At 35.9% G+C, this 14880-nt stretch overlaps 1 protein-coding gene across 2 annotated transcripts in view; it reads right to left on the bottom strand.

The window, feature by feature from the left end:
- The window catches only part of RAB3IP (RAB3A interacting protein), a 32876-nt gene that overhangs the window by 6193 nt on the left and 11803 nt on the right, over positions 1 to 14880 (bottom strand). The window contains exons 4-8 of one of the 2 annotated variants that reach the window (XM_059846927.1): positions 10809 to 10904; positions 8258 to 8335; positions 7679 to 7882; positions 2795 to 2923; positions 491 to 603 (exon numbers count right to left, since the gene is read on the bottom strand). In XM_059846927.1, the coding sequence (XP_059702910.1) occupies positions 491 to 603; positions 2795 to 2923; positions 7679 to 7882; positions 8258 to 8335; positions 10809 to 10904 (620 nt within the window). The remainder of the gene's footprint in view (positions 1 to 490; positions 604 to 2794; positions 2924 to 7678; positions 7883 to 8257; positions 8336 to 10808; positions 10905 to 14880) is intronic. The other variant, XM_059846928.1, reaches the window with a different exon arrangement.

Genomic DNA, 14880 nt, shown 5'->3' on the forward strand with positions numbered 1-14880 from the left:
GGATTAACTCTCTCTATATTTCTCAAATATTTCAGCTACCTTTGTCAGTGTCCTACATATGTCCTGAATTTTTTTATGCCACAATTACTCCAGATGTCATAAACCTAGCCTGTACTACTGCAATACCTATTTCTTTCATGATGCTTTGCAGCTGAGAGCCCCCAGTTCAAAACCATCTGGTTTAAGTATCAGAATACTCCTCTCCAAAGAGGTGAATGTTACTTTCAGGGTCAATGCATCAAAACAAGCAAAAGTCAAGCGCTCCCCAAATGATAAAGTTTGTTCTATATTAGGGTTTTTTTTTAAAGTTTCATTTATTAGATGCTTACTTTCCCACAAAATTTGTAACAACAATTTTGAAGTCCTAGATTTTATGGAAATTAAATTTAAGATACAAAAATTTGACTGAGGTAATCAGTTGATAACAGTTTTCTCAAGTCAAGAGAACTCAAATGAGTCAAGAATATGCCCCTGTGTCAGCTCAACATACTTTGGTCCCCCACATTCGACTGCAGAAGCTTTCACAAATCGAACAGGTTGCAAGCCAACAGGTTCAATGCTCAGAGTGTTGTTTTCAACAGCTTCCAGAACAGCTGAGGCCAACTGCAAGAGAAATTTAGAAAGCAGTTAAAAACAGCTCTGCTTCATCCACTGCCTCAAAGCAGAGACATATTTCTTCTTTTGGAAAGTTAAGAACACAGCGGGGGAAGGAAAAAAAAAATCAACCCACTGAACAAAAATTCTATTACAAATAAGATTTCACTTTTATCATGAGCAAGGGGTCCCATTTCCAGGCTCCTGTTTAAATTCTGCCCTACAAATAACCCTGCCTTCCCTGAGGCAACCTAACTTCCTTTACAGCCAGGAATGCAGTGAAGCATGTTTAAAACACTAACTGTATTTTCAGCCTTTCCTCACACACCCAAATAGCACACGTATTTATATATGCTATGCTCTTGTCAGAGACTGAATATCACACAAACTTTATTTTAAAAAATTGGACTTATTTTATTATGCTCTATGAAAAATACAAAATTATGCTCTATACATCTTTATCTTAAATTAAACATGTAAATGTTATGTCACTGTCTTCAGCTAAAGATTGCTCTAGCAAGGTGTTCAAACAAGTAAGACTGAACAATATATAGAAAAGCCAGTTGCAACTTTCCAACACTAGCCCACTTAAAGTGCAGCTTTGCTCAGGTATTTTAAGTTCACTCCTTATTAACAATTATAAGACTAGAAATGTGACCGTTTTGCTTGATTGGACTGAACTTGGTTGGTCCAAGACCACTGTTTCAAGTAACAGCCATTATTCAATTTAAAGAAAGGTGCAATTTACATTACTAATGAAATAATTTTGTGCCAAGGTTCTTTCCTACTAAGTAATAAAGATATTTTTTCTATTGTACTTTCATTATTTTAAGACCAGAATGTCACTGTTAAAGTAGTTCATATGAAATACTCTCTCTGCCAAAAGCAGAACACTACACATACACACAAGAGGCTACTGAGAGTTAATGTAATACTTCAACCAGTCACATAACTGCACTTTCAATTATTCAAAAACACAATACATGTGTAATTTATTGTTTGGTTTAACTGCACATTAGCATCAATAGCCACATAAAGGAGAAGCTGGTCACTACACACAGCATTTGGAAACAACTCATGGTGTAACTGACAAGTGCTAGAAGCCTCATTCTTCCCTTAAAAGGCAATATAAATCTACAGTACTTATATTACCAATGAAGAACAAAATCCAAAATTAAGTTGCTGCAAAAGACAACAGGATGGCCTACTTATATATGCTGCAGAAGCAATTTAATTCCCATAGTAACTAAGTAAATTTTTGGTGGGAGAGGTTCATATGATGCTGTACACCAACCATAACAAACTGGTATACAATTGACTAAAAGACTGCTTATGGCCAGCAAGTAACAATAGATGAAAAGCATGGGAAAAGCATGGGAAAAGCATGTAGGGTTTTCTATGTGACGTGCTTAATTTTATTGGGAAAGAATATCAACACTTAGGACTTTAAAATTTCTTGTTCTGATTTTAATAAAGATCTAAGAATATGCTCCCTTTCCCCTACTGATGGATACTACAAGTACAGCCTATAAATGGTGCTTCAGAACAAAAACTAAGTAAAGCAGTTGGATATGTAATCAGTTCCATCTTATTTCCAGGATAGGTGAAACTCCAGTCTTTCCTCTGTATGGGAGAGTGTGTGGGAATAACACAAGGAAAAAAAAAGTCTCCTAATTTGATTCCTCTAACACCATATTTACCAACTGCCCCTGCTGAATCTTAAATCCCTAAGCCTAATTCTTGTAACTCAAACCTCTCTTCAAGAAAAGGTCCAGATTACACTTGCAGTCTGCTTTGACTGATATGAGAGAAAATCAGTCCACAAAATTAAATATATTGGTCTCTACTGCCCCCTATAAAAACAAGACACAGAATACGATTTTGACACTCTATTTGAAGTATCAGGAAGAAAATTTCTATCCATTCCAACAAAGATCAGATCCTAATAAACAGGAGTAACATTTGAAGAAGTAGACATAAAAAGGTCATATCTGGAAGAGCATAAATGGAATAGAATGGAAGAAAAAAATGTCATTTCAATACTCCAGACCAAACTTTAGAACCTCACTGTAAATTGCCACAGGCTAATGAAACAAAAATGGTTAAACTTCATATTGAAAACAAGACAGTAGTCTTTTGGCTCCATGTAGCATGTTTAAGGGGAAGGTATCAGTGAGCACATTTAGACCATTTCCATTACCTCACTTTTGGAGAAAGTTAAACATGGAAAAATATCTTCCCGATAAATTTTGTCCAAGAAAGGACATGTTCTGTCCATAGTAGGCTCATCCTTCCAAGACCTGAAGTCATTGTACAGAGACAGGTCAGCCTAGAACACACAAAAATTCACATATTTTAGTAACATAATTATCACACTAGTGTTTATCATTTGCAAACATCCACAGGTAAATAATAAGCATTAAAATGCTTTCTATTGTAATGTAAAAATTGAAAGAATGTAATGTGTAAATTGAAAGAATGCTAACATGGTTCACCTATGAATACCTTCTTAAATCCACTTTCCTAACCCTGTAAATTCAGGCAAATCAAAATATATGATTTTCAACACACAGAGATAATGCATCTACTGGTTACCACTGCACACTACCAGGACAAGCTAATGACCTTTCCCTCATTTCCTAAGCTTACAGATAGCATTGAAATACTTAGGAAAAGCCAGAAAACAGTTTCCATCTTCATGCATCTTCCCTAAAGTATTCTAGTTCACTTCCACTTATGTAAGTTAAGAAAAGCAGAGAAATTCAAAGAAAACCACTGCAATCCTAGACATCTGACATGTTCATGATGCATCTGACTCCAATTTGCTGCTATCCAAACACTGAAAGAAAACAGACTGACACACTGAATATCCTAAGAAAAGAAAACAGGAAGTCAATGTACAACTCAATTACAAGTACACCGTTATTCTTCACTTTTCCTCTTTATGCTAAAACTCTCTCCTACACCTCCCTACCACAGAAAGGCAATGATGGTCACTGGGAATGATTTATGAGACTGCTCCCCTAACAGCTCCTCTAGGCAAAGAGGAAATGCTAAAATTATCTATGAAATCATGCTCAGAAGAACTATATTCTGTGTTAGGAGAAGATAATTGTACCTGCTTTGAAAACACCTTGTTTTATCATCTCCAGGCTGAGATCAGTTAGCAGCAGGATGGCACCTACCCAGTGTGGTGGTCCAGAGATGGGTACTAGGTTGTTATTAAAAATCTATTTGCATTATGGGGCAGTCTGTCCCACAGGCTTGCTACCCACTAACAGCTAGAGCACACTGAGGTGCTCCCAGAGCACATCATCTGCTATAGGGTTACTTGAGAAAAGACCTTTCATGGGCTCCAAGCAGAGTGGGGGTGAGTGCTTCTGACACATGCTCCTAATCCAACACATGAAACTAACTCCAGTCCCAAAGGGACATGCAGCACCATCCCCAGACTGGTTTTGACATTCTGCTTCAGCATCTTCAGTCTGCTGAACTACAGCAGGCCTCTACTCCTAAAACTAAAACTATTGAAAGGATGTACAATGCAGGAGAAAGATAAGCCAAGATGTGAATTTAAAATTTTGTACAATTAAAGAAAAGACAAATAAGATAATGAAATGGGGAAATAGCATATACTAAAAGTTGATTTTTAATCCTATTTAAAAAGAACAGTATGCTTAAAAAGAACCTTGGTCTCTTTTTCATTCCCCATGCATCACCCCTTCTGAGCTCTCAGCACTTTGCTGTTCTTTTAGATTTATACTTTGGGGGGTTCTTTTCATCATTTTCAGGGGGTTTTGGTTAAGATTTTTTCTTTTTCCTTAGTTTTTTTTTCCTTGAAAAATAACTTACAAAAATTAGATGGGAAACTTTGTTTTTAATTAGAGCCACCTGCATTATGCTCAGGTACAATCATGAACAGCTACCTTAATTAAGCTAATCCATAAGTGTTCTGGTTGCTAAGCCACCAACTTCACTGTACAAGTGCAATTCAATAGGTGTAACTTGCTCCCTAAAGGAACATTTCCCATAACTTAAACCCATCTCAGGTCTGACTTTACAATTAATACAATCAAGAGATAAAAGCAGAAAAACATCAATTTTTACTTGTACTCTAGAATTCTAAAAATTAAGATGCATTTCTTATAACTTGGTTATTTTCTATATTTACTCAATTTTACCTAAACCGACAGTTTATAAAGAAGCTGCCTTGAGAAAAATTGTTCAGTGACCATAGCTTGATGATCTTCATTTTCAATCTACAATGTGTGATACATGTGTATCTCCTCCCAGCCTTTACATATGCTTTCACTAGATCCCAGTTTTGATTACCTGAAATTAAATATACAGTCAAATGTAATAACAATTCCAGTTAAATTTTTTATGCTTTCATTACAGTAAATATGACATCAGCAAAATATCTCAGATCTTTGAACAACACTGATTTATTTATCAACATTTCTGGTGAGGCAATGACACCTGTCTGCTTCAGATCTGGGCAGCTCATCTCAATCTTTTTAATATTGAAATTCTTTAGACATGTCTATTTATCCTACAGGTTACTACCACATACTAGGAAATATTTCTCTGGGATGTTGGCAGCTTTCTAGCTCCACTGCAATTTAGGGTGGACAGCCAAACACTTGTGACTCTGTCTACCTTCCACAAAGAATTCTGAGAGCTGACCATATTTACACCCAGCTCCATCCCACAACACAAAGCTCTAGGTGGTAGACTCTGCAAAAGGGTCCAAATCTATTGGCTCAGGGCCAATACACAGCCTTGAGCAAGGGTACACTTGACCCCTCTTAGCAGTCAAGTCACTCAAAATCAGAAGAATAAGATCCAAAAAATACTAACTCAGTGGCATGAACTGACAAGAAGGGGACTGAACTAGGGTTTCAGACCCAAGGTCGGAGAAATGCAAAAAAACTTACCTTAGAGCAGCAACAAATAAAGCCAGTAAACAAAAAGCCAAAGCACTAGATAACAGGAACAGCTGGGAAGGCATGTATCCCCTGCTTAAAAGAATATCCTAGCTAACATGCCAAAGGTATTCTTGCCTTTTTCACCCCATTCTGCCGTCCATTAAATACTCCCACTCAGAAGAGAAATAAAAATACTCAAGTCCCAGTGGGTAGAAAATCAGTGTGCTTCGTAGTGACTCCCTGGGCCATTACTGGAAGAAAAAGTCACCAATTTGAGCAGCCTTGGGCAGCCCTGAAGTGTCTCCTTATGCAGCCAACAAAAAGGTGAATTAACTAAAGAAAAGTGTCAGGCTGACTGGCTCTTCTGCAGCATGTCCTCCACAATCATCACCTTCTCTCCATAAGAAACTGAGGCAAAACAGATTTCTCTGGTCTCTCACTCTTGCCCAACACTTAAAAATTTCATTGAGTCATGATCTTGGTGTGATGCTTACAAAGTAATTAGATTCCATTCCAGTTCTCCCCTTTTCTGAAGGGCAACAAGCATCAGTTTTAGTAAGGAAAAGTCCTGGATACCACTGAAAGTGGGCAAGTAGGTTGTAAATACTCTGATTTTTTTTTTTTTTTTTAGTATAAAACATCAACTGGAAGATGCCTTAATTTTCTAGGTTTATAGTAAAATGGTGTCCAGTACAAATGCAATTAATGATGACTGGTAAAATGAAGTATAAAGATCCAGTCAGCATATTACCCCTCTGACAACAGCCAGCAGCCACAGAGCTGGCTGAAGAGACATCTGAGGGGAAGGATAGTGATGCATATTCTTTTACAGCCCCAAAACTTCTAGCAGTCTGTAGCTAAAGAAGCTTTCTAAGCCTAATGTCATATCTATCTTCTACATATCTTGAGAGGCTTTCTTTTGTCACTTTCCATGACTTTATTTTGAACGTATTTTTAATCTTGCTTCCTCATGACAATGTTTCATTAAGTACTGACTATAAATTATCTTCCTTTTAGCTTCCAGAGTTTTCATTAATTCATTAATAATTGTTCATCATTCATCTTCTCCATGTCACTTGAGACCGCAGAGATTTTTCTTCTACCTCAAGTATCTCCACACAGAAATCTTTCCATTAGTTTTGACCATCTATGTTACACTTTGAGCTATTTTCAGTGTCCTTTCTGGGATGAATATATCATAGCTGCATGTACAGAAACACTCTTACTACATGTTTATAGAGCAGTACAACACTTCTTTTGTTATTTATTCCTTTCCTAAGAACTCCTAAGTCTCTGTAGGTCTTTGACCATCATTGAACACTGAGATGGGGTTTTCAGACAATGATCAACAAGGACACTAGTTTTTTTTCCAGCACAATGTAGCTCTTTCCAAGTTCATAACTACAAGCTTGCTATTTGCATTTTTTTCCTAAATGCCTCATTTCTCATTTATTGATTTTTGGATTTCATCTGCTGTTTTACTAACCACCCAGTAAAATAAGCTCCTCCTCAACACTTTGGTCAATTTTTGCTACCATTCCAAGGGTTCAAGTACCAGCCCCTTGCCACATTATTTCCCTAATTTCAGTGACATGAGTAGATTTAAAAAACAAGCTAACAAACCAAACAAACAAAAAAATCCCAACCCACACACACAAAAAAAAAAAAAAAAAAAAAAAACATAGGCCTCAGGATTCCAGTGATTCAGCACCTGTTCTCTAATAAATTACTGATTTCTTCTTTTCCCTGGCCTCTTTCACCCACTACTGATTTATAAAATGACTCTTCCTCTTTTCTATGATAGTTTATATAATGCTTATGAAAGTTTATGAACTTTCAGTGATGGATTTCATGAAAAGGCCACCAGGACCTATAATTTAGTTATATTGTTTGATTTATTGTTTAGGGTTTTTTAATCACCACATGCAATTTCAATAATTGAAATCTTATCTCATCTTCCCTTAATGATTTAAAGGGAAATAAGACTTGGAAAAATCACCACCTATTGGTATGTAAGGAAAGTTCTTTCATTAAAAAAAATACATCCAAGATAGTAAGCATTAAATGAAGATTTAAGATACATTCTATTTATTGTGAGTAAAACAAAACAATAAAGCCAGTTTATCAGCAAAAAGAGAACGATTCTTGTACCTTACCTCTTTACAGTCTTTTACAATTGGCTGCATCATGGTAAGGTCCTGATGACTGCCACCCATAGCACTGCTTGTACTCTTGTTTCTTGCATGGCCTTTTTTAAAAGGAGTTCTTCCACCAGACTGGAATTCCTTAGTTGGAGATGTTGGTGAAGTAGACAGGACTAGTGTTTTCAATGCTGCTACTTCAGCCTGGAGGACATCAATCTTCACAGGGCAGGGGGGAATAAAGTCATTAACAAACAAAAAATATATTAGTTTATAAATACCTTAAATCAATTAAAAACATCTCCAGCTACCTCGTTGCAAATCAAAACTTAATCTCCCAACAGTACTAACACACAGATGCCCAGGCAATTGCATATTGTAGTAGCATTGGCTTCCTATGCACCATGCTGGCTGACATGACACTGAAACACCTTGTTCGTGGGCGTTCGCTAAGAATATGTCAAGCAACACAAAACAACTGAGTATATATTCTAAAAATGTATACAGGTAATCTTCTACCTATATCTTTATGATTCACACTTCAGATTTAAAACCATGTGAAAATACAAAGGAAACAAGTTTGCAAAATCTCACCTTTCCTTGTGCTTCTTTTAACTGTTTTTCTGCTGCAGCTTGCTTGACATTTGCTTCTTTAACCATTTTGTGTGCTTCCTATAAAAGATGTTTAGCTAGTGTAAATGCTTCACACAAATTTATGAAAAATCTAACAACTAATGACATACTTTTGCTTCATGAAGACTACTTGTGACTATTAAGACGTGCAATAGTCTGAAATAAAATAGCTATGTTTAAAAAAAATCCCTACAAATCTATGATTTTGATTCACCATTGGCCAACTAAGGTTCTCCTTGGTCCTGAGCCCAAATTCAGAAATTCAGCAACTCCACCTACCCCACTCCAGCAGGAACAATACCTGTCATGAACACCAGGCTCCAGTCAGGCTTCAATGGCTGACAAGTTGCTTGACCCCCAAGAGAAAGACTCAACTGGTAGCAACAAAAGCAACATAGGAACAGCAGCATATTCAAAAGAAATTCTCCCTTGTTGTAGCCAGAATAACCAGTTTCAGACAACTGTAAATTTTGGCATGAAGGAACCAGTCAAACAACTATGAAGTCTAAATTCTTGCCATCAATAAAACAGACAAAACAACAGCATAAAAATCACTTCATTATTTAATAAATATTTTTTAAGTAGAATGGAAAAAGCACTAATAAAACAATCCAAGTAAAGAAACACGGCTAAGCCAATAAAGAAGGAAGCATAAAAGGACTGAGGGTTTTTCCAACATCCTTTTACCTCATAACTCTAAGCCTTTTGTCTGTATAATGTATTTATTTGTTTAGGCTCTGATCCAGCAGTTTGTGCCTATGATCAAATTACTGTTCTCACGTGGTACTTACTGAAGGCAACAAAAATCAAAATATCAGAGCCAGCAACCAAATTACTTGGGATAGGATCCTTTTCATATCTGTAAAGCGCCTAGCACATCTGGACACTATATAAATAAAACAAAAAAGTTCATACACTGTCATACCAAAAGATCTGGCTCCCACTAGCATACAACACAGCTGTATAGTATGGGTTTGTAAAATTCTCATAAATAACAAGACACATGCAAGAATGGGAACATACACATTTATACAATGTGTACAAATACATTTAACATTGACCATGCAATTTCTGCTTAGTGATGCATCTTTGAAAGCAAAGCATGTTACTGTGCTATTACAGAGTAATAATGTAATATATGCACCCAGCTGTGCAAAACAAGTCTCAATCCTCCACTGGGATGCAACAATATGAACCCTAGCATATCCATTTATATAGCTGCTGAAATTAGTGAGATTCAAAATTAAACATGAATTCAAGGGCTGCAGATCCCAGCGCAAAAAAAATCAATAAACCTCACCACTGTGTCTTGTTAGAGCCTCTAAGTGAAATCAAATCACAAAAGAAAACTTAGGGTAACGTGCCTATAACAGTCTGGACAATTCAAACTCAAACTATTATTACTAATAAACTGTATTTCAGACATATTTTTAACAAACTGACACACTGTTCTAAGCAATGCAATGTTATAAATAAAAAATGTCACTGATAATTTTCCTTTTATTCCTTCACAGTTAAAATACCTGCCCGATATTTTCCTCCCCCCAGCATACACAAGTATTTCTACTATAAAATACCCTTCCACTCTTCTATTTGTTTTTTTACACAAAGGAACTGCTTAATATTTTAAGCAACCTTGCTCTACCAGGATGTACTTTGTAATTCGATTTTCAAATATTTAATAGCGCTTTTATGCAATCATAGGCTTAAACACTGCTTCTAAAACATATCTAATGTTGTATCTTTATGCATAGGCTGAACGCCTATACTTACAATTTAGTAAATGTAAAAATCATCCATGGATTATGAAACTTATTCTGACAGTTAAAGATACCACAATTTAGGCCCAAAGCATTCCTATATATATTCCCAAGATAAAATGAGAATTGATCCTATTTCAAGTTATGGATTTAGCATTTTATTTCTGTGCAATACAATCTCACAATCTTTGCTGGTACTACTGCCTTTTCCTCAAATGCAAAGGTCCCAGTGAAAGTTCAGGCTTCTCACTTGGTAACCAGGTTTCACCCTGGTGCATCACTCAGCACTAATGCTTCTTTTGAAGCCTGTGGGTGTAGCATGCTGCCAGAGCCAAAATTCAGAAGCTGAAAGCACGGTTAAGTTATGTACTTGCTACCTCCATTCATCTGGAACTACGTTATTTTTTTTATTTAGTCACCATGGCAACCCCAAATTTAGCTCTTATCTAGATAGCCTTGTTGTCAGACAGAGAAGCTGTCTCAAAATAGTTATGCCAAAAAATAAGCTGATTTATTTCCCTTATTTTCTTCATTTTGTGTCTAGGCAGATTGACAAGCTCAATACGGTGTCTCGCATCTAATTGAAGTCTGCAGCTTTCTCTTAAGCCTCTACTTCAACACACCCAAGTCTTCAGGACACAAATCCTTTTATGCGCTTATTGCACAAAAATTCAGCATACAATATACTGGTTCTACATCAAACATCTGGCTCAGCTTCCCTTAAGTATATCACATCGAAGACTCCAACAAACCTCAAACAGACTAGCTGTAAGTTCTTCCAATTCCTGTCCAAGTTGATCTCGCACTTTAGAAAGCCTTTCACATTCTTCATCTTTTAACTTCAGCTCCTATGGAAAATTGAAAGTTATTTATTCTGACTTAGAGTAGTAATTTGGCCTTTTAAAGCTAATACTACAAGAGAGGGGGGACAAAAAATTAAAGCAAATCATCAGAGGAGCATAAAACCTTTGCTACACAAAGCCTTTCAAAATAGTCATCATAACACTAAAAGCAATTAAATTAATGCTATTCATGTATAGCTGTTTCTTCCTGATGTACAGAATTATACCAGGGCAATCTAATGTATACCTAAACTAAACATCAACACTTCCAAAATACTCCAAAGTAAAAAAACTTTTTTTTTCCCCTGGAAGTATAAAAGGCCGTATTCACATAAAATATAGATCAAATTAATTATTGGGGCAGACAGAACACCAGTTCACCTACCCATTTCTTAAAATATGTCTAAAGTAATCCTTTTTTTAAAAAAAAAATTAAAATTTATTAAAAAAATAAAGCACTGGCTCAGGACAAACTGCAATTCTAAACGAATCTTAAAACATATTTTACTATAAATACTGTCTTCCAAATATCTCTTTACAATGTTTCTAAAATTGTACTTAATTATATCCTTGCCCTTGTTTATGCAGATTTATAAATAAAATTAAAGCAACTTAGTGAAATTTAAAGTGTTAGTGTCCACCCCATTAAAATTTGAGTGAATATCTGACCATACCCATTCTTACAGTAAGATTTTAACATAGATATGGCACTATAATGGTGACATATGCCCAATCTCATCCATACTGAGGATAAAGTAGGGTACTTTGCAGAGAAGTAGAAAAAGGCTGACAAGAAATTTGAAAGAAAGTTCTTCTCCCCTTCTGTATCCATTAACCCCTGGAATCTCTTGCAGAAAGAGAAAGATGAAGAGATAAAGTAAAAGAAAGAAAAGTAGCCAATTCTGACCTTTCAAACTCTTTTTGGCCCTAGCTCCCTTCTCATCCCCATCCATCTCCTCTTTTTCCACTTCTCCCTGCCAAGAAAGGTATTACACTGCCATCATTCCTGAAATGCAAGACCAAAGACTGTCACTAGTAGGTTAAAGATTTCAAATACAATCTATCAATGACTTGCTCTGAAAACCTCCACAAGCCAGTAAAAAAATAGCTGCCTTCAGAAAACTGTGGGAGGCCAGTCACAAGAGACTCATAAAAAAAGGCCCAAATGGCAGCTTCTTTTGTGTTTTTGGAAGGTGGTTAGTATTTCCTCCAAAGTCTTCATGACTGAAGTAATGTTGCATACAACTACGTGGGAAACTGAATTTTGCTTTGTAGCATGCTGGTATTAGGTCTTGCTCTCAATTTCGGCAGTGAAATTGGCAATAGATTTTTATGTAAGGTGAAGGGTCCTGTTTGACTTCTGGTCCTAGACTGGACAAGAATTTAGGGACTCTTCTAGAATCATTTAGTATCAAAGGCATTATATTAACCTTCTTTTATTTGGTTTTAACCTTGAACATTTTGATTGATTTTTAGTCTAGTTTGTTTGTTATTTGGATCTTTTTGCTTCAATATGCAACTATTTTGAGAGGTACCACTAAAATGATGGGCATTTCCCAAACTTGGTACTTCTCAAATCCTATTCAAATCTTACTTGCTAGCTACTACTCTGCACACAGTGACCTATCTCTTTCGCAAAAAAAATACCCAAAAGGCAGCAGGAAAATAGCTACAGATGAGGCATGAGAAGGAATACAAGAAAACCTAAACACTAAAAGAAAAAAAAAAAAAAAAAAAAAAAGAGGCCAAAAAGAAAAAGCGAGGGGGGGGGGGGGATTTAATTATTTTGTGTTGGTTTAAAGTATTTTCCACATAAAGTATGGTTCTTAATCAGGAAAAAGAAGATTCTGATGCAAAATGCTTAAAGCTCAAAAAAGAGTTGAAACTTTTCCTATAAATGCAGAGGAAACATCAACATTTTCTTTGGCTTAGTTTCCTCATTTATAAGGACAATGCTATATACCTCTTAAAAGCAAATTGTATCAATATTCAGGTCAAGAGTTGTCAAACTAACAATGCAAGTAAAACAACCCCAGGTTCACCTACCACTACTGATACACTACTTACTTTAAACAGTTACATTTTGCCTACAACTGGAAAGATTAGGAGAGATTAGACTGAAATTTAGGCAGATGAGAAAAGTTTCTTAAGAAAAAGACAACATCAGGCAGTCGACTACGCATGGCTGCTTAGCTGGATTTATCAAACACTACACAAGTTTCCAGGACATGATTCAGGAGAAGCATAATGAAAATAATTTTGTCAAGCAAATTAAAGCTCAGGTTTTTTAGGTAGGGCAGAAATGAAGAGCGCCCAAAGCAAAAAGCTTAGCAGTTATCAGAAACATTACTACTGCCTGTGACTTAAAGGCATTACTGGAGACTTCCCAGCCATACCTAATAAAGAAGCAGAAAAGACAACTCTGTGTGGTAGACCAACCATTCATGCTGCAGTCCTTTACACATTACTGTTCTGCAAAAGTAACTACATGAAGATGAGGAACTATTATAAAGCACACTACAAACACACTTACAGAAGGTGAGAAAAAAATTAACTTGCATGGAAAAAAAAAACCCTTACAGTTAAAAAAAAGTCTGTATCAAAGGGTCATATTGTTGTTTATTTCTCTTTGATCTTCTCTGACTACGGGGTGGGTATTTAAAAAGAGCCGGAGATAAGAATTGCAAATTACTACTTCAAAACCATTCTCACTTTACATTCTAGGAAGAAAATCATCCTACATCTAACTCAGCAATTTAACCAACTCAGAACTAGATGCATAATACTAAGGAAAGAACATTTTCTATAGATATCACCTAATTCTGAACTGTGGGATACTGCTGAACTTAGAAGTTATACAAGAAGCATTTATATTAAATACACTCCTATTTGACTGGTCTTCACTCAGCACACAAGTTTAAAAAGCTACATAAAAATCAGTCCTTTGCAACCAGATTCACAAGGGGGTGATCTGATGTGACAGAAGATCCAGAATCTCCTTTCAAACTTAGCATAATTTCACAAACTATTGAATTATCTTATGGTGTGGGTGAAGATGTTTTGATTTTGCTTTCATGTATTCTACTTTCTACTGGTCTGAGAAAATTTCACTGCCTACAATGCACTGTGATGGCATAAGAGGTGTGGAAACTTTCATCAAAGACAGCCAGGAACTGCTAGAACACCTTCAGAGAACCAATACATCATTAACCATCACAAGCCTGTGGCCTTACAATTCAACTGGAAACTGATTTTAGAAAAGACTGAAAGCATATGTTTCAGTACAGTTCTAATGCACCCTCATTTCTACTGTTAACTTATAAGAAAACAGCAGAAATTTTAAAATCCTGAATAGTACTGTATAGTACCACTGGAATTCCTGGGTAGTTATTGTGAAACTGTTTATTATTAATCCATGCAGAATTTTAAAACATCATGTTTTACTGCAGATCTGAAGACATGAGATCGAACTGTAACACTCCGTTTGTTTCTGAGATGAAAAACGTATACAGAAATTGAAGCCTTTGAAAGAAATTGAAGCCTTTGAAAGAAAATTCTAAATTTGAGAATCAGGCTCTCAAACCATGTTGATATTGACAGTACATTCTATACTACCACCTCTTCCAAAAGAATTAGTGTATTGTGGGAAAACAAATCAATTTTACTGTACTAGAAAAATATAATTAATTCACATTTTACTACAGAAAGTCAAAGATGGTTTTACTTGTTACTGATTATACAGATATTACTCTAAAAGACCATGGAAATCATGGAAACAGAACATGTTGCTACCAGCACCTCTGGCAGACTGCTCTTTCCTCATCAAAGAAGGCTAAAACATCTGTTTCTTTGACAAGGAAATAGTTTTGGGTCAAATCACACAAAAATTCAAGAAAAACATGACTATGAAATGCTAAAGCTCAGAAACTACATGTAAGCTATCCAAAACACATGCAGTATGCTGGTTAGGACTCCACTAAAT

This window comes from Haemorhous mexicanus, chromosome 5 (assembly GCF_027477595.1).
Source record: "Haemorhous mexicanus isolate bHaeMex1 chromosome 5, bHaeMex1.pri, whole genome shotgun sequence".
NCBI lineage: Eukaryota > Metazoa > Chordata > Aves > Passeriformes > Fringillidae > Haemorhous > Haemorhous mexicanus.